Raw genomic sequence first — 27,511 nt, forward strand, 5'->3', positions numbered from 1 at the left:
GACTTTGCAACAATACTTCCTCTTTTTCTTTAATTATTATAACAGAATCAGCTCTTTTCAAGGTGACTGTTGACTCTGTGGCAGAAACTGGTACGGTTTAGTGTTTATCCTCATGCTTTACACCCGACTAAATCCAAATGATCTCTGCAATTCATATAATGTTAACAGCTGTGTATGTTAAAAAGCAAACAGTTTTCAGCTGAATGTGAGTAAACTAGAGTTAATTTACAGTATTTGTCTGTCGTAACTCCTAAAGTTTTACCAACAGCCTGGTCCAGTTATCCTCTAAGCTTAAATCTCTGTTGATTTTTTTAAATCAGAACTCAGATTTAACAAAGAAATCATGCTGATGATGTACTAAAATATAGCTTCTTCCAGTGCATAAAAACTCTTATATCAGTTCTGTTCTGTTTTTAATCACGCTAACGCCCTGCTCTGATTAGGAAGAGTGTGCAGCATTTTTTCCATCCAGTATGACTCAGTGTTAACCTGTAATGAACTGGAAAAAATAATTCAACCTTTCATCTTCTTTCATTCATTAATGTGCTTTCTTGTGCTGTGATGTCACTGTTGTGACTGTTTTAGCACCATCATAGATGTGCTTAATCATTAATAAACTCACCCTCTTGAGTAGATGTACTGCATAGTACTGAGTACCATGGATAATACTGTATAGTACGATGTAATTATAAAAGCACAGTGGCCTCAGCAAAGACATTAATGCTGATGCTAGGATGACAACATGCTGTATATGGATGACTGACAAAACCTCCCGCATTGACTATTTTAACTTGATTTAAACAGATCAGCCCTGCCACTTTAATTAGCTTAGTTCTGCCTGTCCAGCTTATTTCTCCTGATGCCAACTCTCAACACTTACCTCATCTGCCCTCCATGTCTAAATAATGCTCTCACATACACACACACACACACACACTTCACTGAATATGTACTATGTATCCAGTTCTTCTGATTCATACAGCTTTCACAGAGAAGATAAAACTGAAGAAATAAATCTCACTCATCTTGATCCCAAGCGTGCCTGAACATCACTGTGGAGTGTGACATTTGCTAGAGTGACTGAAAATGTCTGACCTGAAAATTTAAGATTTCCGGATCAATAAGCATGTAACCTCCGTTGTGTCTTTTCCTGTTGTTATTTGCAAAACTTTTCCCCCACTTTTTTCCTCATGATAAATGTGTATTTACCAGTATTCCCAACTGGCTTTTGTACTAGTTAATACGACTTTGATGGCAATGCAACCAAAATGTATTCATAGCTTTAATCTTACATATACATAATCAGGATTTATAATTATATATATAGTTATATATACAGGTTGTGTAAACAGAGATATTTACTAGTCTGGTATGAATGTTCAAACCTGGTCTGAACCTTTTGGGTATCAGTAAACAGAGAGGAGTGATCACACAAACCGAACTGCTGCAATCTTTTGGCTGTTACCATAGGAACACAATCTGACAAACTCACAGTGTTTTCCTCACCTACTGCCTTCTCCATCCGTTAACCATTTTGTGGAGCTGATCTAATGAGAGATTCTATCAGCTGGGGAGACGTCAAACACACAAACGCACACACTTCACTCATCTCCTGGAACCGCCCGGACCTGCTATCTGCTAGCTTCCTATCTCACTGATGGTCGGAGGACTGGCTGTGCTGAGAAGTACAGTGACGTTCATGAGAAGACGATAAAGTGCAATCAGAACTAGGAACATGAGGGAAGACCACATGTAAACACAAAAACTCACAGAAAGAGTCAGAATCAGCAGAGAGCCAAACACTGAGAAATGTAATGCTGCATGTTGATACTGTCCAAGATCTGGAAATAGATTTTCTTCACATAAGCTCATCCACTCTGTTCACTCCCAGAGCCAAGCTCTCAGCAAACCAGCAAACAAATAATTATAGTTTGGATGGAGGGGAATTAATTAGGCAGCAATCAAGTTGGTAAAATACTTCTCTGTTACAGCATCACTCTCGGTTCTCTCCATCATCCAGCCTTAAACTAATGAAGAGCGAATTAGATCAAGAGAGAGTTGTCATTAATTAGCAGACACTCTCTTTTATTTATTCAATGTGCCTTATAAATGCTTCCTAATCAGAAAGTGATTAGAAAAGACCTTTGAGGGCAGAGGGAAGGTAAGCATGTCCAAAATATTCAAGTATAAACCATCCTGCTACTCCCTCACCTGCGAGGGAGGAAGTCTGTAACGATAATAATCCATCCTTTTTTTGTGCTGCTAACTTTTAGATTGCATTTCTCCTCCGGAATCTCTCCATCCATCTGCTGAAATCCTATTTTCATGACAAACAATAAGACACACACGCTCACTCCATCACTGCTTCTTGTCTGTAGCTGGTGGTGGTGGGTGGATGGGTGGAGGGGTGGGGTGTGAAGGGAAGAAAATAACATGAGTAAGGGGAGAGGTGAAAGGAAAGGAAAGGAAACACCATGAATCACCACAGAGTCTGACAATTGTTTTTGCGTGTTTGCTGAAGAGTCATAAATGTGCATCCACTTGAACCCCCAAATGGCTGAAATCCAGATAACCTTCCCTTTGTCAGCACATACAGTATATCCCGCCATCACTCTTTATATAATCTACCCATCCATACAGTCTAAAACAGGTGGAAAAGAGGTTTGATTGGCTAACACACTTAAAGCACTAACCAGTTTATTTATATGAATGGGGAGTACTCACCTGTCTTCTCAGTCTTGTGTGGCGGTTTGCTGAACTCCTGACCAGGCAAACAGGGACACAGCCCATCACATTTCACTGAGACCGTCTTCCCAGACAGACAGGTCTGGAACTCCAACTTACACTGTAAAAACACAAAGAGCACCAATGTGTGATTGAGGCTTTATTTCACAGATGTGAGGGTTGGGAAGTGATCAGTTTACTTGTCATGGGGAGAACTACTCAGCCTGTGAAAACAATTGTACAATATGTTCATTACATAAGAAAGTATCCCGAGTCAAAATCTTTTTTTGTGTGTGCATTTTAAAATGTTATAAATCCATTACAACTTTGTCGTCGTGTTTGTCCATGTTGTATTTCTGTAATTTTGCTTTGAGGGATCTCAGAGGGATCCCTCCTCTGTTGATCTTCCTGAGGTTTCTTCCATTTTTCCCCCATTAAAGTTTTTTTTTTTTTTTTAAGGGAATTTTTCCTTATTCAAATCAAGGGTCTAAGGATAGAGGCTGTTGTATTGCTTTACAGATTGTAAAGCCCCCTGAGGCAAATTTCATGATATTGGGCTATACAAATAATTATTCTTCTCATTCTTATTTTAGTCTGTCTCTCACAAGTCCCCCATATTTATGTAAATGCAATGAAACATCGCTGGAGCACCCCTTTAAATAAACTGATACTATAGCACAAATGATGAAGAAGCATGAGTTCTGGAGCTGGTTGCACCAGCTGTTTGTAGGTTCAAAGCCAAGTTATAATTAAATTGTTTTTTAAGTGGAGACGCATCACTGCACAAACTAGTTCCTATGTGGAGATTAGTTGTCACTAAATATTTCCACCTACTCACTGCCAGGAAGAACTGTTGCATAAGCTGAATGAACCAACTGACAAAGCTAACATTAGCTTGCTAATAATCGACCCATTTATTAAAGTGAAAGAGGGAACTTAATATGGTATATGGTCAACCTGACCTGACACTTTACATTTCACTCGTGATGCTACATTGACTTCCTGTTTACATATTTGGTTGCCTCTTACTGGACAGTGCTTCAGATGTTTTCTAGCAAGCAAAAGTGTTTACAAGCTGAGACTTCTTAAAGGATGGATTCACAGTTTTTCAAGTCTATTCTAAAACAACAGTCAGGTGCCCAAAAAAAACTGAAACAGGTTTTTCTTGCTGTAATCATTCCTCCTGTTCATACTGACCATCAGAAGATCCCTCATAATGCACTTACAATGTAAGTGATGGGGACAAAATCCACAGTCCTCCTTCTGTGCAAAAATGTATTCAAAAGTTTATCTGAAGCTAATATGAAACTTCCAAGTGCCAAGTGAGTCAAATCAAGTAGATATCTTTCAATGTTATAGTCTTTTTAGTGCCAAAGTCCCTCTTTTTCTTACTATACTTCCACCACAGCTCCACAGAGAAACAAAGAGGGAATTTGATGCCAAAAAGACTGTAAATGTGGCAGATATCTAACTCAGACTGCTGAAGCCTCATATAAGCTTCAGATCCACTTTTAAATGCATTTTTGCACAAAATGACTATGTGGACACACTGTGGATTTTGCCCCCCATCACTTATATTGAAAGCACATTTGAAGGGGATCTTTTAAGAGCCAGTATGAACAGCAGGAATGATTACAGCGAGGAAAACCTCTTTTAGTGTTCACATGAACACCTGACTGTTGTTTTAAGACAGACTTGAAAAATTGTGAACCTATCCTTTAAGTTTAATGGTGCAACCTGATATAATAAATAACTAGTTTGAAACTAGCTGGTAGTTACTAAGAACCTAAAAAGGACTTTACGCACAAACTCGGTGATGGATATACGAACAGCTGGAGCAACCCAGTCTTGAGACTTAATTTCCATGATGTAAAGGTATGTCGTAACTGTGTTGAAAGTATGTACACGTATGCAAAACTTGAAAAACACGAATATTAAACTTCCTTGTCTATCTGATTAAGGGAAAGATTTGCTGAGACAGGATTGGTCATTTATCTTCTATGAACAGATGTGTCCATTAGGCAGCCATATAGACACACCATTAGACAGCGAGATGCCCAGTGACATTCTATTATTCACTGCAGCACAAACCTAATGCCATGCAAAACGCAAGATGGACTTCTTCAGAATGTAATTTAACAGTATAAATCTCATTTCAGGTAAGTGAGGGGTAAGAAATTGTTTGGACTAGTTGGGGGGAAAAAATCCAATTACAACATCCTTCCATGAAGAATAATGAAACTGAGATGAGTTATGTAAATCCTGTTTGTGAGATGATGACGACAGGTTTTGTCAACCGAGACCATGACTGTGCATAAATATCCATACATATATCTTACCAAACCATGCCTTACACATGCTTAGCATTAGCCTACCAGCACTTCCATTTCCCTCAGTCTTAATTCAAATCCATCATTTCCTCCCTGTCACCTCTATGATAGCGCTGCTAATATTGCTTAATGAAATTTGTTGACAAAGGAACAGTGCTGTGTCCTGTTCTCAACATATTGAATTAGCTGTCTGGGGAGGGAGACAGAGAGCCGAGAGAGAGAAAGCCGGGGAAATGGATGACCTCCCCTAGTCACTGTCAGCACACTGAGAGGCCCAATGAATCTTTATGTTTGTCTCTCTCCAGGGGTTAATGTGGTTTTGATGAAACAGTATTTTAACACCTGACTTCAGGGAGTAAAAATAGAAGAGAGGAGAGGAGAGGAGAGGAGAGAAGAGAAGAGAAGAGGAGAGGAAAGGAGAGGAGAGAAGAGGAGAGGAGAGGACAGGAGAGGAGAGGAGAGGAGAGGAGAGAGGATAATTTAAGAGGAGGGAAGTAATGGACTTAACTTAGTGGGCTGAAGCCTCTCAGGAGATAAGAGCAGTGTCCTCTTAATAGGATATTGAGTGTGTGTGTGTGTGTATGTGTGTGTGTGTGTGTGTGTGTGTGTGTGTGTGTGTGAGGGTGTGTGGGTGTGTGTGGTTATGAGAGAAGCGTGTAATGTAATAATAAAACATGAATAAGCTAGAGACCAGTGTGTTACAGAGCAACTCACTGGTGAGCTGAGTTTAAGTTGGGCCACAGGGACCCATCACTCCACCCGCTAACTGAACCCCTCCAACTAAATTACCGCAGCGAGCACAGGGACTCCCTGGCTCTCCTCTTCCTTTTGTTCTTCTTCTCTTGTTTCTCCTTCAACAGCTCTCCTCCTCAGCACATCTCAGGCAGGTGGGTCATTAGGAAGGCTTTTGTGCTGACTACCTCCAACACACGGAGTGGAAACGCCCAATCAAAGGCTGTTTCATACTTCCTCTTTGAGGCTTAACCCTGCATTCAAACAACATGATCACCAAACATCTGTAAGTGCAATAATATTCTACAGATCTGAACTCGAAACCCGGCTGATGTGTAGACAACAAGCATGTCAGACAAGAAAACATGACCCCAGTGTGACTCCTTTTATAAGTTTGCTTTTATTGATTCTGTCTCAGACACTATTATATGTTTAAAAAATGTCCCTGACTGAAACGCTGCAATTACTAAATAACACTGAGCAAGTGGTAACAAGCATGTTGCTCGCTCTTCTTTGCCAATATTTCTGTCACAAAGACTTTGATTCAGCTGTGCAAGAGACTCAAGAGACGTCTTATATTATCCGTTTGTATAAGGTTCCTCTATATTGGATTGTGCGTCACACCTGGCAACCAAAAGGTTGTGAACACAGGGATAATATGATATTGTGAATGCGGATGTCAATGAAAATCCACAGAGTGCCACACCGAGGATAAAGGCATTATGCTTCACTTCTTTCTGTCTTTTTCTGTCAACTGGTTTCACTTTTCAGCTCCTCACTCTCAGTCCTGCTCTGCTCATTTCCTTCTCAATTAATGAAGATTGAGTCACGTCATCTTTCTCTTTTCCTCTACCATGACATTGTGAGTTTGTAGCTGAAATATAGCCGCGAATGATCTTATGAGCAGAGGTGAGTGACAGGAAATGGGGCTAGAATCAGAGGAGATGGAGGTTGGAGAGCTTTTCCAAATCATCCGGAGATGATTTTCAACAGGAGGATCTGATAGTTGACCCTATTCTCCTTGTCATTTTGTCATGTTGCATGGCAGAAGGAGACAAAAGTACAGCTGAAATCAATATGGTGGTGAAGCACATGAGTCAACACACAGGTAGAGTGAGGAGGAAGAGAAGTGGAGAAGGGAGGAAGCAAGACAGGAGAAGAGAAGTAAAAAATGAGGAGATTTTCATATAAAAAAAGGAAAGGCACAGATCATCTCAGATATTTACTTTGTAAATTATTGAAACTCCTCTAGTTCTGTATGACTTGAAGAAATTCTGTCCTTGCTTTTATGGTTGAAAACAAACTGAATTATTGATCAATTATTCTCGCTGAGAAATTGAGAGAACAAAATGACACACTTAGAAAAAGTGAAAATAAGAGTGTAAAGAGAGAATGAGAAGTGTTTGGACATTACAGGGAGACAGATATAGAAGGGACGTCTCACCTTGGAGGAGTAGGTGTGTCCATCAGATCCACACACAGGACTTGCATGGAGCGCTGTGCACAACCTACATTTCCCATGAGCACTGGCTTCAACCCTGTGCTTACGGCCCAAGCCGGCTTTCCTGGATCTCACACTGAGAGAGGAAGAAACAGAAAAACACTTGTCAATTTCTGGGAGTCAATAATGTGAATTTTTGACATTCCTCAGTAAAACAAAGCAGAGATCACCTGAACTTATAGTAACACACACAGAACAGCTACAAACATACTGCATTTTGACAAACATTAGACTCATAAGTTTATGTGTGTGTGTGGTCCAGTAATAACTTCTCAGGCAGGAATATTATCCAAACCAATGGAATCAGTTTTTCACTGAGCGGAGAGTTTTAAAAAGGTTTCATGTCGTCAGGGTCAGCTGAAGCTGAGCAAACCCTAATTGCTCCATTGAGGCCTTTTTTAATAATGAGTGTTATTGTCACATTCTGGCTCTGTGGGTGCTTTTCATTATGCAACTTTTACTCCTTGCTTCCCTCCCTCACGTCTCTTCCTCGTGTCTCAGCTCCTCCCAGTGAGGATGTCAGAGAGAGATGTGAGCAAGAGACATGAAGACAGAGGAATTTAATTCACCAAACGGGACATCCTCGATCACTCTAACGTCATTTTGAAGAGACGGCAACCACTCATGACGCACAGCATCTCAACTGTCAAATATGTAGAAGTCAGCTATCAATATATAGAAATTATTAATAAGCAGTTTAAACTCTGAAGTCTAAACTTATTAATTCAATTTATGTACAATTTATTAACACTTTAAAGTGTTACTTATTCATTTCTACATAGTGATAGCTGGAAGGAAAACATCTGATAACTGCTGAAATTTTTATCATTTGATTACAGATCTATAGCAGCGTCTGGCTGTCACAGAATAAGACACAAATAGACCATTTAAACCTGTTAATTACCGAAAGAACAGAACTGACAAAAAGCAGCAATAAAAACAATTGTAGCCTGCAGAATATGTGTAAATAAAATGCTGCTTTGTTTGTGAAAGTCTGACGTTCTTTTCAGGCTCAGGAAGATTTTATAGGAGACACACAGCTGCCTGAAGCCCAGTCGGCCACCCCTGCCGACACCTAGCCAGACCTCCAGTCGGCTGTCTCCACCGACCCTCAACCAGACCTCCCAGATCATCAGTCGGCCGTCTTCACCGATGCCCAACCAGACCTCCAGCCTGCCTCCTGCTCTGCACTCCAGCAGTCTGCCTGTCCTATACCCTGCCCCAACCTGCAGCCGAATCTTAGGATGCAGCTGTCTTTCCTGACCTCCAGCTTCATCACCTCCAGAGCGGCCCAACCTTCGTCATCAGCCCCCAGAGTGGTCCCACCTACATCGCTGGCCTCCAGGTCATCCTCCAGAGTGGTACTGTATGTCTGGTCGTCCTTCGCCTATCCTCCAGAGCTGCTCTGCCCACGTCACAAGCATCCAGGCTGGCATCCAGAGCCGCTCCGCCCTTCAGCCCTGCCTACTGGCCGCCCTCCAGACCTGCTCTGCCCTTCGGTCCTGCATCCTGGTCACCCTCCAGATCTGTTACGCCCATCGGACCAGCCCCCAGGCTGTCCGCCTGTGGTCTCCTACTCCGCCCTGGTCCAGCCCCTGGGACGTCTGCCATTCTTCAGCTCCCAGGCCACTTGGCACCTCCCCGCCCATCTCCCCACCTGCACGTCATTCTCTCATCAGTCACTTACTTCATATACCGGCCGAGATCCTTTGATCCCTTATCAGATCATTGTAGCTGTCATATTGCTTTTTTTCAGTGCTTTCGAGCTTCTGTTTTCTGTATCCTGTTTCCTGGACCTGTACCATATCTGTACCTGCTAGCCTGCCTGTCTGGACTTTTCCCTCTCTCATTCCTGAAACTCTGTGGATTTAATACAACTGCTGTTTCTACTGTTTGGACTTGCCACCCATGCTTGTGAGCTTTTATATCTTCTCTTTTGACAATAAACTCACTGAGCTCTACCTGCCTGCCTCTTTAGTCTGCATTTAGGTCCTTCCCTCCCTGCCTAACACACACCACCCATGACAGTTCCGATTCAAATTTCGCAGAGATTTTCTAGCAAAGTGCTCTCACAGAACACCCTGCTACCTCCTCATCCATCGACTAACAGTGGAATAAAAGCCAAACAGAAAACAGACTCCTTAAAGAGAAATGAATGTGTTGGCGACAAAATGTAGGAAAGTGAACTGAAGTGAGCAAGCAGAAATTCCACACATGTATAACCTCTTTCATGTCCACGCTCTGTAAAACAGCAGAAATCCCAGGTGGCGTGTCAGACGCTTTTGTGGTTCTTTACAACTATCAGACTTACCGACTGAGCCACAAGTATTGCCACGGCAGATTAGACATGCATGCTGCACTGATAAATAAAGCAATGCTGGCAGAGAAGGTGAGATGAAACTAGCAGGTTGATGATTGTCTGAAATGTTTCCCCTCATCTATCACCTTATCAAATCCAATGCTTCTCCTCCTATCAAGCAGAAATGCAGTGAAGCACATGAATGTGTTCAAGTTATTAGTGTGATTTGAAGGGTGGGATTTACTCAGCCAAGACAATTAGTTCATGCCTGACAAATATTAATTTGAGACAGACAATCTGTAGACATCTTACTCTCAAACAGAAATATGAAAGTGATCATTTCCCCTCTCTCTTCCTCTGTCTCACCCTCTTGCTCTCTCATATACCACTGTACTTCAGCCCCCTGCTGAGAGTTTCCATGTTGCTCTAATCTGGAAAAGCTCTGATTTGACGGTACTACACCCCCCTCACAGCAGGACAGAGGTGCACTCGTATTAACATGGCAAGCCTCCATAATGGTTTTTGAATTATAAACATCGATGCCTGCAGCTAAACATTATCATCCAATAAGGGAAGTAAAGTCTGAACAGAACTACTGCACATGAATTTGAAGAAGATGAAAAAGAAGAAGAAGCTCTCCTTAGAACTTCTGTGTTGACAGCGTCTTAGAAGAGAACAAAATTTATTTGCTTGTGGATTTTAGTAAGACACAACAGTGACGCCAAAGTGTGTACAGGGCATCTTCAAAAAGACAATTTTGTTAGCAGTGAATAACAATGATTGATCATCTGCTACATACTGCACCACAAAGTGCATTTATCTATATTTGTATTCAAATATCTTGAGAGAACAAAGTTTGTATTTGCCCTCTGAGAGGACACTGAATCTGTGTTATGCTAATTACTGCAGGTAATTTAACTCATGTAGATAAAACAATCTCATGGTCCAGTGCTTCAGTGAGTGATGCTGTTGGGAAAATACGGATTTCAGGTGAATAATCGGACATATTAAGCAGCAAATAGTACTTGTAATTAATTCAATATGAAGAAAAGAATTAAAACCTAGTTTCTTAGGAGCTAATGACTTGAGGAAATCAATTAAACCCAAGACAGAGACAGAAAGCATTCAGATGTCTTTTGGGAGAAATGATTCTTGAACTGAGAAATTGAAAAACCTTAAATTTGGCAACATGACATGGGTGAAAACACAAACAAATTGGGTGCTGACAGGGCACACAATCTTTGTCAGAGTCCACAGAATGCAAATAAACAGACTGTTTGATTAAAGTTATTTGGTATTGAGAACATGTATCTTTATGTCTGTCACTGAAGTGGATTGGATTGTTACACACTGTTAACACATACAACACAAAACAATACTTTATTTCATGCTTCTGCTGGTTGTAATTTTTCTAATTTGTCCTTTAGCACATTGAAGATCAGTTTTACATAGTAATTTTGCATTACAGGCATTTACTTACTAATATTTATTAACATAATAATAATAACTCCATAATGGAGGAGAGAGAAAATACTGCAATCAAGCATCCACAACTCTTACCTGTGTGTTGGCTGCTTGTGATTGGTGCAGATGGCTGTCTGGTCATCATGGCTGACACATACCTTGTGAGGAGGGCAGCGCACCTTCAGACAGGGGTCCTTGGTGGCGTCTGGACCTAAACAGAGAGATCAGGAACAAACTTCATCTCTGAACTGCAAGAAAAAAAAAAAAAGTTGGTGGAAACATGCAGAGAAGGGGAATCAACACTATGTAGTACTGAAGTTGAAAGTTGATGCAGCAAAACATCAAGCTGTTCTTTTGGTTTTCCAGCTGGCAGATTCTTACGTTCTACTAACTGAAGCAGGCAGAAAAATAATGAGCTGGAGAAACAGAAGGAAAAGAAGAATGGTAAAAGGTATGAAGTAAACGTCGAGTTTTCCGCAGTGTGAACTGCTTAATGAGGACTATTCTCTCAGAGCGTCGACCCCATCTTCTTCCAAATCAATCTCCACAGTGACAATATCGCCGTGGCAGAAAGGCACAGCTGGCGGGTGTCCAAGGTGACAAAAGATCAAAGCAGCTCATTGACTCCGAGCATTGTGTCATTTCACACTAGACTAACAGCACAAGCCCACTTTCGTTTGACAAACAGAAGAAAAGAGAAAAAACAGAAGGTGGAGAAGGTGAAAAAGAAACAGCGGCAGTAAAAGAGAGAGTTGAGAGCTTTAAGTACAAATGAAGTGAGAGACAAGCTGACATCAGGGCAGCAGACCCTGGACTGGCGGTCATGGTGATCCTGTCAATCACACAGGCTGTGCCAGATATGTACTAAAGAAAGACGAATGAGAAAAACCAACTAACATACTCTACAAAGCTAATAAAATGAGATCAAACACGAAGTGGGTTTTGAACAACATATGCAGATCACATACCATCGTTGTGGTGAATGAAATAAAAATGTTTTAAACTCCCGAGGTAATTAGGACTGAGCACAAAGTGTATAGATAAAAGCCCCGCATCATGTACAAGTCATTAGTATGTGGCTGCTAACATCATAAAATGAGAGTGGCCTTGTCTCCATTAGGGGCCTAATGGGTTGTATTTGAGACACAGCTGGTGTCTGATGTGAACATCAACTAGTTTCTGACCTGATCACACACTTCACTGCTGTTTACATGCTGGTTTATCAGCATTAAATCGGCCACAGAATCTGACATGATGGTAGTTCCTCTTTCTCCGCTCACAGTAGAGCTGAAATCTCAACAACCATCTATAAGAATGATCACCAACACGTATCAGCCGTAAACATGCTGCACATATCTGGAGCTGTATATATATATATATATATATAAATATATATTTGCCGCAATATCTTTGAAGCATATGAATGAACACGCACAATAAAGATGGCAAAGAATCTCAAGGGAAGAGATTCACCGCGCACTGCACACATCTATCATAACCAAGTAACACACTTGTTTCCACACAATCTGTGAAACACGTACACAGATGCAAAAACACATTTACAAGCCGGTGTGGCTTCTCATATTCTCCAGAGTGCAGAGAGATGATATGCCAGCCTTCCCTCTGATAGCTGCGTGCTCTGCAGTGTGTTTCTCTCGCCCGGGCTTATTTGGGCCTGTTTCCACCTCCATCTATCAGTGCTGGAGGAAACCCGTCTTATTTCACTTCGCTTCAAAATGACTTTATCACCGCCAGGAAATGACAGATGAAGGGAAGAGGAGAGGAGAGCGAGGGGGAAGAGGTAAGAGGATGAGGAGGAGGAAGGATCATGTGAGGGGGAAAAAAACGAGGCTCGTATCTGGTTAACAGGGGATTGGAGGACAATTTGGGATTAGTGCGTGACCTTCACCCTCAGACAAATTGGAAATCAGATGCACACACACAAATGAACGAGTCAGTTTATCTACAAAGGCAAACACACACACACACAAAGCATCATATGTAGACGATTACTCAGATAAAACTTATAAACAGGAAAATGGTTCGTTTGGGGAGACAATGATGTTCTGAATGTGAAATGGTTTTATGGCTGATGCTGTTAGAATATTTATGGTATATAAAGTAGAGGAGAGGAGAGGAGAGGAGAGGAGAGGAGAGGAGAGGAGAGGAGAGGGGAAAATTGGAGGATGAAGAGAGAAGGAGGAATAGGCGGGGAAGAGAAGAGAGGAGAAGAGTGTAGGGTAAAAGAGAGTTTTATCCATCTATTTAAAGCTTGACTGAGCAGCACTGGCAGTTAAACCAGCCAATCAATTGTAATGCAGAAGCACTGCAGAACACCTCTTGCCACCTCTCTTTCACTTCAGTTCAAGTATCATCTGCTTTTATTCTCCTTCTCCTCTTTCTAATCTTGAGTAAGACTCTCCATCTCTGTGTGTGTGAATAGGTAAATATGCATAAGCAATATAACTTGACATGCCTTATTGCATATCCATTCATTTCCAAAGTGCCAAGTAAAACTCTTTTTCATACTCTAAACCACATTTTTACCTTGAAAATGTTATTGATTTATGTAAATGAACAAGGTCTTCTGCCGCTGATAAGACGTTGCCAAATGAGCGAGTGCAAAGGATTTGTGCCTGTGTGTGTGCATGTGTGTCAAGTAAATGATTCTTCTTCATCAGACGCTTAATGCAGGAACTGTGAAGACACAGAGCTTTGACATTGGTAGCTGATAACAGACGAAGACACAGGGAGAATCAAGTTAGAGATGTTCTCTGTAATGTTACAGTTACGGTTTGTGAGCAAGAGCAACGGTTCTGCACACACACACATCAATTGTTCTTGGCCATACAGTATGTAAGGTTGACTGATGACCCAAGAGGTCTGGCAACCCAGCCTGCTGGGTTGATGGTCTGGGGGGCGTCAGGCAGATGGAAGAGTTGGCAGAGCTGTAAATGAGGGGAGTGAGGGCACAAGACAACAGCAGATCATTAACAAATGGACATAAATGTCCTCTGTTTGTATAAAAGATGGGCACTTTAACACTTCTCTAAGTATTAAACTGACACAGTTTGGCTCTGTACAGACATGATGGTATCACACCTACTGTTGCAGCCCCACTGTGATGACAAGACTCTGGAAAGTCACTGTGCTCAGCTGTTGTTCACTAAGAAATAATTTGCATGTGACTCCTCCTAAAACCAACAATTTTTGTTTTTACATTTCTGTTTGTATCCAGATTAAACTAACAAGATGCAATCTGTTAATTAATGAACTTGAAGTGCAACACACATCAGCAACGTCATTTGGAATCGCATCACATGTGAATGAATCCCCTTAGCACACACCTAATGTGCTATACAGACTGAAGAAGTTGTCAAGGTACAGAGAGCAAGTGTTATAAAACTGTTGCTTTTCTGAAGAGGTGATGCCATCGATGTTGGGAAATAGGACAGCGGGGTGTACAGGTGAGATGACGTACCATTATGGATGTGTTAACATACATCACACACTGCCAGTGCGTGTTGCTTGAGGTTTTGGAAGGTGCATTTCTGAACTTTGGAAAGAGCTAAGTTAGCTGTTTCCCTCTGCTTCCAGTCATTAAATTAAGTTAAGCTAACTACCTTCTCCATACTTAACACACAGACATAAGTTAAAAGTGGTATCAATCTCAGTCTCAGACTCATCTCAGTCTCTGGAGTAAGTAAATAAGTATATTTCTCATAATATATATATATATATATATATATATATATATATAAATATATGTAGTGTCTGCACCTTTGTGTGCATATTTTTTTAATTGTATATTCAAAATACTATTAGAAAGGTTAAGCTGTGGTCATTTGATGGTTGCCTTTTAGGACTAGAATACTCCTGCACAACACAGAGTTGTATGTTGTTTCATAACCAAAATCTGTTTGACACCTCATGGCTGTTGTATATTTCACTGCTGTGTGTTGCTGCATGCTTTGAAAGCTCTGTTGTTGCTGCAAACCCAGAATCAACCCAGCTACCATCTGGTCCGATCTGCTTTTATATACTTGGGGGGGAGGGAATCAATATACTCTTTGGTTGGTAGCTCATGCTCATCGAGCACAGCAAGTACATTAAAGAAAATATATTCCCTGCTGAAATCAAAAGTTGTGCTGAGTCTTTGAAAAAACTGACAAAAAGCCTTATCTGATTGAACATCGAGATGGAAGTTATCTTCATCAAGCTCATGTCAAAATGATGCACATATATGTACGATTCACAGACAATCCATAAGAGGTCGTTCTCTGTGTACATGTGAAGGAATATGTGAATGCCAGGGATGCTACAGTTTTCTTTTCAATTTGTTTTGAAAGCATTTGTCTTTTTCATCTAATAGTTTTTATTACAAATCATTTTTCAAGACAGAGCCCTACTCACTCTCTCTCTTACTCATGTTCCACCAATCATAGCTTTGTTCCTATGTGTGTGTGTCATTCTGCCCTCACTTAACATTCCTGCCATTACCACAGTTACAGTGATTTCTTGTGTACATTGCATATCCACTTCTGCAGATGAAGAAGGTTCATATATTGACTCCTATCACCTTCCCCTCTCCCTCCTTCCCTCCAAGTCCACAGCACAGAGCCCTTAGGGAGCCACAGGGCAAACACAGCCGGCCAGAGGAGAGAGAGCAAGAAACATACGGTTGGCATCAAAAAATGAAGAGACTTACTCTTATGCAGCATTGAGCGTCTGTGCAGTAAAAAGCACATTAAAAAAAATATAACAATTAAAAAATCTGCTATTTTATGACATTAAACATTAGAAGTTGTTAAGTTGTTAACTTAGAGCTATTAAAGTCACTGAATCACTTTGAAGTGCATTAGTGTGGCAATGTTGTTGTATTGTTGCACCATTATTCATTAAGGCAAACTGCAAATATGGCAGTTTGTTGCCTACAGTGTGTAAAAAATCCTTCTTTAAAAAGTTCCTGCGTAATTCAAACCCTGAACATACCTCTATTATCATTGATGCACCACTTCTAAGCGGGTTCCTGGAGAAAAAAGCACACTACAGTTGAAGCACTAAAATTTTATTACAATTACGGCTGATGTTAAATTGCCATACTCATCTACTTTTTGTCTTCTCAAGGTTTTTTTCCCTCATTTTTTTTACCATTAATGTTCCTTAAGAGACAGAAAAATGGCCAGAAAAGAGGAGAATAAGATAAAAGACTCTTCCTGTGTCCTCTAATACTGGATGGAGGCCAGAATGGAGAGCAGTGATTGGATAATAAAGATAGTCAGTCCAATAGAAGGGGCCACAATGCCAACAAGCCCTGTCAGAGAGTAGAGGGTGACCTCAAATTAATTGCTGCTGAGCTGGACATGGGTCAATGTGGTGTTTTTGTACTGTGTGTGTAATGGTGTGTGTGCTGCTTTATCAACACCGCGCTTCATTGTTTGCTCTCCCTCCCTCTACTGTTTCTAGTAGCAAATAAACAAGTTTGAAATTAAATAAACAGGAGATTCAACGTTCATTCCCAAAGGACAAATTCCTGACTGTTATTAGAAAAATGAGCATCACTTTCAGGCCTTGATAAACTAATTACAAAGGTGTTTCTTCTCTTTCACCTGCGGGGGCTACAGAGGAAAACAAGCAATGGAGAGAGAGAGAGAAGACAAACAGATCAGGAGGAGATAAAATCTTCTTTTCACTCTGCTTTGTCATTGTTCCTCCGGGTCTGACTGTTTGGCCTGTGTAAAGGCGCTGGAGTGAGGGATGGCAGAGAGGAATGATGGTGGGATGAAAGCACAGAGACAGCCTTCGGGAGGACACAGCGATAGAACGGATTCACCATCCAGAAAATTAATTATTGAAAACATGGGCAAATCATATTATTGTGGATGTAACTGAGGAATGGAGAGGATAAACAGGCTGTTTCAGTTTGAATGTCAGAGAGGAAACTGCGGTTGCTTACGGGAGAAAAAAAAAAGTCTGGAGAGAGACACTCACTTATTATTGTGAAAGAGGGTGTTTTGTGGAGCTGTTGCTGGCAGCGAAACATTTTTAAAGCAACACTGAAGCAAATAAATCAAACAGTCTTTGAAGGCAGCTTCAAAGCACAGCAGCAAAGATGCATTTAAGGACATGTGCATACAAGAGGACATTAATTAAAGGTGGAAATTGATAATTTCACGGTCTAAAACTTATAGTATACGTAACTTGTTCTGCATAAAGTGTGTTTACAATTCTAATCATGATCATGGAGAGGTGAGAGTAGAAATAAAATAGAATATGCATAGGATTGGCTTGGTTGGAGGGAACACACACACACACAGAGAAACACATACAATAATTGATGTAGATTCTACATATTTAACACGCATGTTTTTAGCAACTAAGGAACATTGCCAGAATTCGACCTATTTTAGGTTTTAAAGATACAGAAACAATTTTACTTTTTTTTTTTTTTTTTTAATCTCATCACGCCTGGATTACTGTACTGTCTAACTTCTTATGTGCCTGAATAGAAAAACTGTAGAGCGGCTTCAGACAGTACAGAGCTCAGCTGCCAGGCTTTTAACCAGAGTAAACAGGTTTGAACACATCACCCCAGTTTTAGCCTCTTTACATCGGCTTCCAGTACGTTTAACAATTGATTTCAAGGTTCTTTTAATTACTTACAAGGCACTAAATGGCCCTACTCCTCAATATATCTCAAATCTTTTATCCCCGTACGACCCCGCTCGCACTTTGAGATCCTCGGGCAGGGCCCTTCGATCTGTTCCAGACTCTCGGCTGAAGACTAAAGGGGCAGAGCTTTTGAAATAAGAGCCCCAAGGCTCTGGAACACCCTGCCTGAGGTAATAAGGCAGGCTGGGTCAGTGGCTTCTTTTAAATCTAAGCTCAAAACATACTTTTATCGCACCGCCTTCCCTGATTTCACCTGATTCTAGTTTTTATTCTGTTTTGTGGCTTTTACTGTTTTAATTTTTATGTTGCTCTTTTAGTTGGCTGTTATCGCTGTGTTTTTATTTGTTTATATGTTAAACACTTTGCTTTGTTTTGATAAGTGCTACATAAATAAAGATAAGAACTTAAGAGTTTACAGCCTTGCCATCAACTCTACAAGGCTGCAATGCTTTGAGCCAACATCACCATGTGAACATACTAACAGTGACAATGCTAACATACTTTTGTGTTGCAGATATGATGTTTACCATGTTCACCATCTTAGTTTAGCGTGTTAGCATGCTAACATTTGCTAATTAGCACTAAAAACTAAGTAAAGATGAGGAAAATGGGAATGTCATTAGTTTTGCAGGTATGCAATCACTATGAGGGAATCACTGTTATCCTGAGGGGATATTTCATTGACCAGTTGGTGGCAGTAGAAGAAAAGTCTGTGATCACCAAAGCAATTCATGCTAAAGGGATACATGAAAGTCTGCATCAAAAAATCATGGCAATTCATCTGATAGTTGTCAAGACATTCGGCCTAAAACCACAAATGTCAACCTCAAGTCAGGGGGTCACCAAGGTTGTTAGGATTCACACTCAGAAATCCATCCAATAGTTGTTGAGATATGAAATTATTCATTTGTATCAGAATCAAACACATTAGCTGCTATTTTTGTCTGGCTGACAAGGGAAGGTAAGTTTTCTTTTTTTCATGCAAGATTTATTTACACTTTTTTTTTCAAACATGCCAAATGGACTCTTTCCTTCCACTTAGAAAAAGATCCTCGTGGTTCTCAACTGGTTGTACGTTGCTTCCAGACAAGGAGTTTGTGTCAGTTTGACCTGAAGTCAATGTCTAGAGAGGTCACAATGAGAAAACACATGCTTGACTTACAACTTGATTCTTTACCTCATTGACACACTGTGATCTCTTCCTATTTTTCCTCCTTCCACACACACACACACACACACACACACACACACACACAAACACACACACATGCACACACACAGGTGTATGACAGATATGGCCTCTTGCCTCACCTTCAGTGTCAGAGATAATTAAATGTTTTTGCACTGCCCTAGACTGAGGCATTCATTAATCTGAAGCTGAAGGGTGTGTGAGTGTGTGTGTGTGTGTGTGTGTGTGTGTGTGTGTGTAAGAGAGGGAGACCATGAATGAATAAGAGCAGATCAGAGCCCTCTATCTCCCCTACCTCCAAGTAATCTCCCTTCCAGTTGTCATCTGCTCACATTCGCCATTTTATTAATGTTACTCACAAACCTATACAAACACATGTACAGTGAAGCTGTGTGTCCATTTAAGCTAAAGCATGTAATAATATGACAGGAAGGAGTAAGATTAGACTCACTTTATTGAAGTTCAAAAAACCCTTTCAATCTCCTCTTTCTATACACTTTATCTACAAGACAAAGCTCACAACAAGATTAGTACCACAGTAGTGGTGACTCACAGCACTCAGTAGACAAGGGAAAATGGAGAGAGATATGATATGATATGTCATGTATAATTCAAAATCTCATATTTTGCTCCATTTAAAGGGGAAATGAGCGAGGTTTGTTTTCCCAATAGCACACGAGAGGTCAACAAAATGTGAAGCGTTGCTGCACGCTGAAAGATGAGTAGGGCTAAATTGTTGTAACTGACCCAGAGTTCATCAGTATTGTTCAGAATCACATTAAAACCCAGACAAAACTGTAAGTATTAAAAAATAACCAGACCCTCACCACAGCTTTGTCCTAAGATCTGTGTTTGAAGGGACTCAAATATGTGAAGATGCAGAGGGAGCAAAGGCATTTATTCTGCCTGACTCTCACATGAAGCGGCATAATATGGCAGCTGCTCTTTTTTTTGTGGATTTATCTAGGCTTTTGATACTGTGGATTACCGTGTGTTGACATGCAGCTTATCTCGAAATGAATTAGATCAAAACATGTGTAATTGGTTTTGTAATTACCTAACGATCAGAATACAATGTGCGGTTGCTGACGAATCTCAGTCGCATTTCAATTTGCATTCTGATTTGCCAATTGGTTCCCCATTTAGTTTTCCATTTGCCAGCTCTGGTATCATTTAAGCAGCACTCTGGAGTCTTGCTGTGGCAAAGCTAATCTGCATGTTGTGTAACGAGAACTCTCATTGGCTGACACTTCAACTTGTGCACACCCTTGAATCAATAATTTAGTCCTGCCATCTTCAAAGTTTTATAGGCGGACATGAGGACCCTTGTTATATCATACGTTAAAATAACATTGTGTTTCTCACTGTGCTAATGTCCCACAGGATACATGGTGGGATTAGTCAATCTGTTCTATTACCTATTCACCAATAATTTTTTTGTTAATCACTATAAATTTTTATATTTTTTGATTAATTATATGTGTAAATTATTTCATCAAATTCTTTATTATTCATCTGTATAACAGTATTATCAAATTAAATATGAGTTAAGGAATTGCTTTAGCTGAAAGTAAAGGAGGAAGTTATCCATATCATTATAGTCGCCTATTACTTCCTCATATACTGATTAATCATAGTTCTAAAAGAAAATTCAAATTGCACAATTTTTCATGCCTCTGCATTCTCAATTAATCAAGCTAAATGCTGAAAAAACTAAATATATGCTGTGCTGCAGAAATAAAAGCTTTCCTGCATGCATGAGTGTTTGTACTTTTAAGTCAGATCAAAATCAAGCGAGTGCAAGAATAAAAGCATCAAAACATCATTGAAGACTGAGAAAAAGTAAATGAAGCGTATATTTTTCCCCTACATTGCAAAATTATGTTGAAGTTGTTATTTCTTTGTGGTTACTGAGAATAAGGAAACTAAATACATTTGATGTTACTTTTGTTAATCTCAAACAAACAACATTACAGAGGATTTCATTTCATTCAGACTCATTAACTTGTTAAACTCTCCTAAACTAACACCTGAACTGACAGGTATATTACAGCCCACTTGCTAAATTTCACATTACAAATTTCATACTGGCCTGCACTGACACTAATGATGTCAGTGCTGAAGCTAACCCTGGAAATAGCTCCATGTTACTGAAGGGGCCAGCTTTGATCATCCTGTGTGCATTAGCCCTGCTCGAACTGGTTCAAAGAACGAGCTGTGAGCTTGGTTATCTCTCTCCTCCACATTGACATCTCTGCACACTACCTGACAGGTAGTCAGGGTGGAGAACTAATTGCACTAAACACAGCTGTGTCATACCCGCCGTTTTATGGGGAACTGCAACCGAGCTAAATGTAAAGTAATGCTGAGATCTGTTGTAGAACGTCAACGGACTGCTATTCAAGCATTCTCATTAATTCAGATAATCTGGAATGATCACACTGTGGATCTCGATATCATGAGACAAGTATCAGCATTGGGAACACATCATATATTAGATCTAAATCTGCTGTAGCAACATAAACAGGATGGTTACTGGAAAACTGGAAAAAAAACAAACCCTGCCCACCCTGATGAAAATGTTTTCTAATACTCACCATCCTGTACTGTCTTCTTGGCAGAGCCAGAGTGGGTTTTGGTCCCTGGGTCTCCATATCTGCCAGGGTTGACCTCTCCCTCTAAAAAACACAGCCAGAAAAAAAACAGAATTAGTATAGTTCACAAATGTTTAAATAATAAAAACATTTGTTTTCAGCTTCCCAATTTCACAATCCAAAGCAAGCAAATATTTTGACATAAAGCCTGTAAAGTCAAACTGACATTTGAATTTTCTTTTCACTTTTTGTGTAAGCAAATTTATGATGAGGATAAAACCATTTTGGGATATATTTGTGGGTCCCACACAGTCTCAAATCAGGAAACAGAACTGATATTATGAACTATGTTTAGTGTCCACCCACTCAGATATTGGACCAATCAAGTACCAGTACCACAAGTGTCAGTCCGTACCCTGTATAAAACTTGTAGCGGAGGCGGTATCACTGCAGACGAAAACATAAAACTTAATTTTGTTATTTTTGGTAATTACAAATCAAAACAGACACCAAGGATATATTGATTCATTTCAGTTTGACTTTAATCTTGAGAGACATTTTGAAATCCTACACCAGGCTCAATGGATGCTGCAAAGTGACAAACATAATCTTTCATTGCGGCATCATTATCGAACACAAAAACAAGCAGGCAGAGCCAAAGTAAAGCAAAGTAAAGCACCTATCCATCTAGATACAAAAGCACTAATCCATCCTCTTCCATACACACACACACACACACACACACACACACACACACACACACACACACACACACACACACACACATACACGCTGCAGTACAACACTCCATATGGAAGCAGGCCAGTGGTGGCAGAGCCTCAGGGAGAGAACAGAGCAGCCAAACACTGAGGTACAGGGAGTTTGTCATCTCTGTCTGTAGGCTGTGACATTAATACCCCGAGATGATTAACTCCCTAACTCATCCATCTCCTGTATTTATTAGCGAGCAAGTCTTTTGAGACTCTATATAATGACCAGCAAAAAGTGAGGAGATGTGTGGGTGCGTGACAAAAGTTAGTCAAACTTTTTTTTTTTTGTCAATACGCCCTATATTCATCATTCTTTCCTTTCTCTCCCCTTTGCCAGACCTCTCTTTTCCTCATTATGGGGTGACTGTCTTATCTCTTGAGTTATCCCCTCTACAGGAAATCTCTCTCAAGTCTGCTCTGTAAGCCTCGCGTCTATATCTCCCTCTGCTGCCCTCCCTCGAGACTCTCTGATGCCGCTGTCACTTTCACATGCTGGCATTTAGCCTGAGAGCTGCTGCTATGATCGCTCGCTATGACTGACTGCTCACATCCTCGTAAGTTTATTTATCCTAATTTACAATGATCATCAGAGTCTCTTTTGTCTACAGGGCGCAAAGGGCATAATCAACACACACACACACACACACACACACACACACACACACACACACAGATTCAGTCTTCCCTCTTTTGTGATCTACCGTTATGTGTGTCTCCCCTTGAAAAGAGCCCGTTCAGCACTGTTCACACATTGCAGGCCATTGATTCACAGCTTCATTTCAGTTTGAGTTTGTAGTTGGCTTTGGCCCTGCCTTTGAGAACTGGAAGTGCAGGGTAGTAACAATTCACTTTACTCACTGTGGCTCTGTCTGTCCACATTTACTCTTTCTTTATCACCATTTTTCTTAGCTGCTGCTTCCTTACTGCCTCTCCTTCCATACCTTTCCTTGCCCATCTTGGTTAAATAGAATTTTTACTGCCTTGCTGATATGATTGGCCTCATCTGTTCATTAAATTAACAATACCCTCAGTATGACTGTGTCTATTTCCTTTCTGTGTGTCTCAGCAGGCTCCAGGTATCATTGATTACAGCCTGTGTGCGTACGTGTGTGTGTGACTGGTTAATTTACTGCATACACCTGAAATCACTGTAGCATGTACGCGTGCGTTTCAGCTGATAGTCCTGTTTATGTGTTGAGACCCAACATTGCGAGCTCTGAAAGAGCGAGATAAGAGCTGAACCAAGGGTCGTGGATATTGAGTCACTTTTTATGATGTGGCCAACAAGCCATTAAAATCAGAGCAGTAAACAATGTTTAAAGAACGCCTGGAGAGCGGGCTACAAACCCTTAGCACATTACACTGAAATGAGATATTTGTTCTTGCTCCAGCTCACACTCCATTTAATACACAGACCCGCGGTGCTAACTGTTGTTTGCTGTCCTATCGGTCTCTTTTCTTATCAGTTTCTCTCCTCCTAATTCTTTTAGCTCCTTGAGGCGCAGATCAAAGATGGTTATGTGAGAATGTATTAAGAAGCGGTGACAGAGTTAGGGGAGCCGGCTGACTGCGTGAGGATGAACTGATGAGAAATGGGAGTGGACAGACTTCTGAATATCTTCAGAGAGACAGAAGGTTAGTGAGTTTGAGAAATAGCTGATGAAATATATAACAACGATGAACACTCTGCTGGGAAAACACAATGTCACGTCTAATCAGGCTGATTGGCAATTTGGAAGCTCCAGATTTTCAAGGCTTTGTTTGTGGCTGTTTCTGCCAAACCCGAGCGCATCACAAATGACTTCTGTTTCTGTTGCCAAAAACGGTTGCTACAGCAACCACTTACTCACTACAGTATGTTATCTAATTAGATGAATTGACAGGAGCAGTAAACACCTAAATATTGTAAACTTAACTTTGATAAACTCTACTGTTTCTTTAAACAAGACCTTTCTCTGTCTTTTGTCTGTGTTGTGTCCTCTGGTTGGGTCTCTGTGCCAGTTTGACTCTCCTGTGCTCCTCTGGACTGGCTGTGATAATGGGACACTGCCTGCCATTTGTAATCCCCCCTTTGACTCCCCTCTCTGGATAATGCATTACAATCACAACCTCACAAATCTGTTGGGCATACCGATATACAAGAACCCCAAATGAAATAGCCAGAATAGTGATTCTGACATCAGTCTTGCTGACAGAACAACTGTAATCTGCTGCCAAGGACTCTTCTTCCCTTCTCGTCTCTCTCTGTCTCTCTGTTCAGCCTTAAAGGCATTTTCAGGGCAACTCTCCAACCATTACAGATGGGACCGAACAGAAAACAATGCAGATGCAGAAAACCAGTTATAAATAAAAAGTCATTGTTGAGTCTTGAAGAAGGTTGAGCTGACCTGGACGACACAGAATTTTAGATTTAGCAGTGGTCATACAAGAAAATGTGTGTATAATTTTTTTCATTCACCATTAAGCTGCTTCTTGTCATGTCAAGATTGTCACCTTAAATCTAAAAGCTGTACTGTTAAATTCATTTCAATGACGGAACGTGTGATCTACTCATAATGATGGCTACAGTCAACGAAAGACTTTTTGTGTGAGTGAGTGTGTGAGATTGTTTGACAGCAGATATTTATGCCTCCTTGTAAATGGGAAGAGTGAAAGTCTGGATGTGGCTGTTATTTTATGACTACAAGACAGCCGCTCCAACTTCAGATCGCAGAGAGCGAAAAAAACAACCATAGCTGTGTGTGTGTGTGTGTGTGTGTGTGGATGTACGTGCTCATATTCCTCTGTCTGGTTATAATAGACGAACATCACATAACATCATGGATTTCACCTCAATTATTAAACTACAGTATATTCAAATGTCAAAACAGGAGGATGTTTTCTATCAACAGTTTACTGAGATGTCAAAAACTGAAAAGTATAAATTCCCTTATATTTCACTCTCTTCATGAGGCTCACCTCTTTTAAATGATTTCACCTGCAACTATTGAGCATGGAAGTAGTAGATTGACAAAATAATCTTAACAAATGTCTTCATTGTGTTCATATTACATCATCAGTTGCTTGTGTTGTTTTGGTGATGTAAGCTTCAGGCACGAAGGTAAAACTCTTACCGAGCTTTTCATGATGTAACTTCTCACTCACTGGCCCTGGGTCGGCTTTGGGCAGCGCACTGGCACAGAATGAAAGCATGAAGCCCTGATCTGAGTACAGCAGATGTCTGTCTAATCCACCCACAGGGCGAGCTGGGCTGTCTGGGACACAGGCCAGTGTCACCCACACACACACCTACCTCCTTAGAGCTAAAGAATTCAGCATTAAGCATAACATGAGAGGACTAACAGGTTAATCAACCATGACTGGAAAATACACAGGTCAAAGAGCTGTCACCATGGAAACACCATGGAAGTTCACGTGGCATTGCGAAAGAATCCGCAGTCTGTCCACACGCATGACGGAGACTACAAGGGTTATGACGTTGATGTGCAGTGTGTAATTTTTAGAACTCTCTCAGCTAAATGCTTTCAGCCAAAAGACTAATTTAATCACTGTTTTCCCATCCTTTAATATCACGCTCTGTGAATTTTGACTAAATGAACAGTGTTTGAAATACACATTAATATTTGCATTTCTCATTTCACTGGAGAGTACTGTTTCAAGAAGTCTAAGCAAAGTAAACTCCATAGTGCCTGTTTTATTATTACAACATATAGATATTATTCATCTATTTATAATTTGTCTGTGTTATTAATCAATCCTTTTCTTAATTGGAATTGGAATATTTTGAATAGCACAACTCTTGCCTTCAAAAGTTTCATCATATTTTCTTAAACCAGATAAAGGGAGAGTACAAAATACTTTAATGAAATATTTATTTCAAACTTCCCATCTCAGCCACAGAGATCTGACTTTAGCCAGCAAGAAAGTTGAGTAAAGGCTGTCAGCTTTAGATCTGGATCAAGCAAGTTACAGCTCGTACTGTGAAGGCAGATATTTAGAAAAGTTGAAAAGTTTAGAAAAGCTGTTGGGACATGGTCAAATTTTACTTTATGACCATTTCAATACTGATCAAACACACAAAAAAAGCACATGTAACTGTCAAAATAAAGACTGTGGATATGTAACCAAATGGAAAAAACAAGAGAGAAGAGACAAGACTACAATAACACAGAGGGAATATGATAATAATAAAATATTACCTCTTAAAATTTTAATCAAATATGTATAAAAACAACTAAAATCTACTGATCACAGGCTTTCAGTGTGGTGTGTGTGTGGTGTGTGTGTGTGTTTACACGTCACTGTATTATGTTGAGTCACAGTCACCCATTGTTCATCATTATGTAATTTCCATCTGATGAACTCAATACATCGGAAACAATAGAAAACTATGGAGAAACGATGAGCAAAGAGGCACATGAAGGGAACGGGGGGTGAGGGGAAAAGAGAGTAATGTTTAAAGCTGCTATCATCCATATTTTTATAACAACATAAATGACAATGTGTAATGTGAGAGGCATCGTTCTTAGTCATGAACCTACAGACTTTTTACGAAGCTTCATAAAGAGTTTCAGCTCATATTTTAGCTGGCTTGCCTGCAACATTACTGTTTTGGTTCACTCTCACAGCTCTCAAAATGTGGTTTTCGGCCACAGCAGGCAGCTGTTTTCAGACACAGTTTGCGGCTAGTTGGTGAACACAGTGAAACATTTAGCAGCTAAAGAGCTGGACATCTCGCTCAGGAGTTGGTAGAGACCAAAGAAAGAGTGAATATTCATCTGGTAGACAGAAACATGACTCCAAATGAATAAATATGTTGCTCAGTGACTACTGAATGTGTAAATAACCAATTATTTGCCGTCACATTTGCCATAACAACCTAAAAAGTGACGATATGTCAATGTTGTCCCCAAGTGGCCCAAAAAAATCTGTTACTGCAGGCTTAAAGAAAAGGAAGAAGGGAAAGACAGAAAAGAGTGACTGCAGCGAGGGCAACACACATAAAGCAGGGTATATTGCTGCATGAATCAAATTTTGTAGGGAGTAGCACTTTAAATAAGATTCTGTTGGTTTAGTGAATTGCCTCTCAGCAAAAACTGGCAGAATACTTCACCTCCACAGGATGTTAAGTTTGACTCCTAAAGGTTTCACAAAAAACTGCGTGTGTGAGGTTTTTCAATGCACAAAATGTGCTCTTGGGTTGCTTCCATCCAAATGATAGAAACACTGGACATAT

General features: G+C 40.3%; 1 protein-coding gene across 2 annotated transcripts in view; it reads right to left on the reverse strand.

Annotated features, from left to right (window-relative positions):
• The window catches only part of spock1 (SPARC (osteonectin), cwcv and kazal like domains proteoglycan 1), a 110,331-nt gene that overhangs the window by 18,433 nt on the left and 64,387 nt on the right, over nucleotides 1-27,511 (reverse strand). For both annotated transcript variants that reach the window (XM_067599178.1, XM_067599177.1), the window contains exons 4-7: nucleotides 21,509-21,589; nucleotides 11,147-11,261; nucleotides 7,231-7,363; nucleotides 2,725-2,845 (exon numbers count right to left, since the gene is read on the reverse strand). In XM_067599178.1, the coding sequence (XP_067455279.1) occupies nucleotides 2,725-2,845; nucleotides 7,231-7,363; nucleotides 11,147-11,261; nucleotides 21,509-21,589 (450 nt within the window). The remainder of the gene's footprint in view (nucleotides 1-2,724; nucleotides 2,846-7,230; nucleotides 7,364-11,146; nucleotides 11,262-21,508; nucleotides 21,590-27,511) is intronic.

This window comes from Thunnus thynnus, chromosome 9 (genome assembly GCF_963924715.1).
Source record: "Thunnus thynnus chromosome 9, fThuThy2.1, whole genome shotgun sequence".
Taxonomy (NCBI): Eukaryota; Metazoa; Chordata; class Actinopteri; order Scombriformes; family Scombridae; genus Thunnus; species Thunnus thynnus.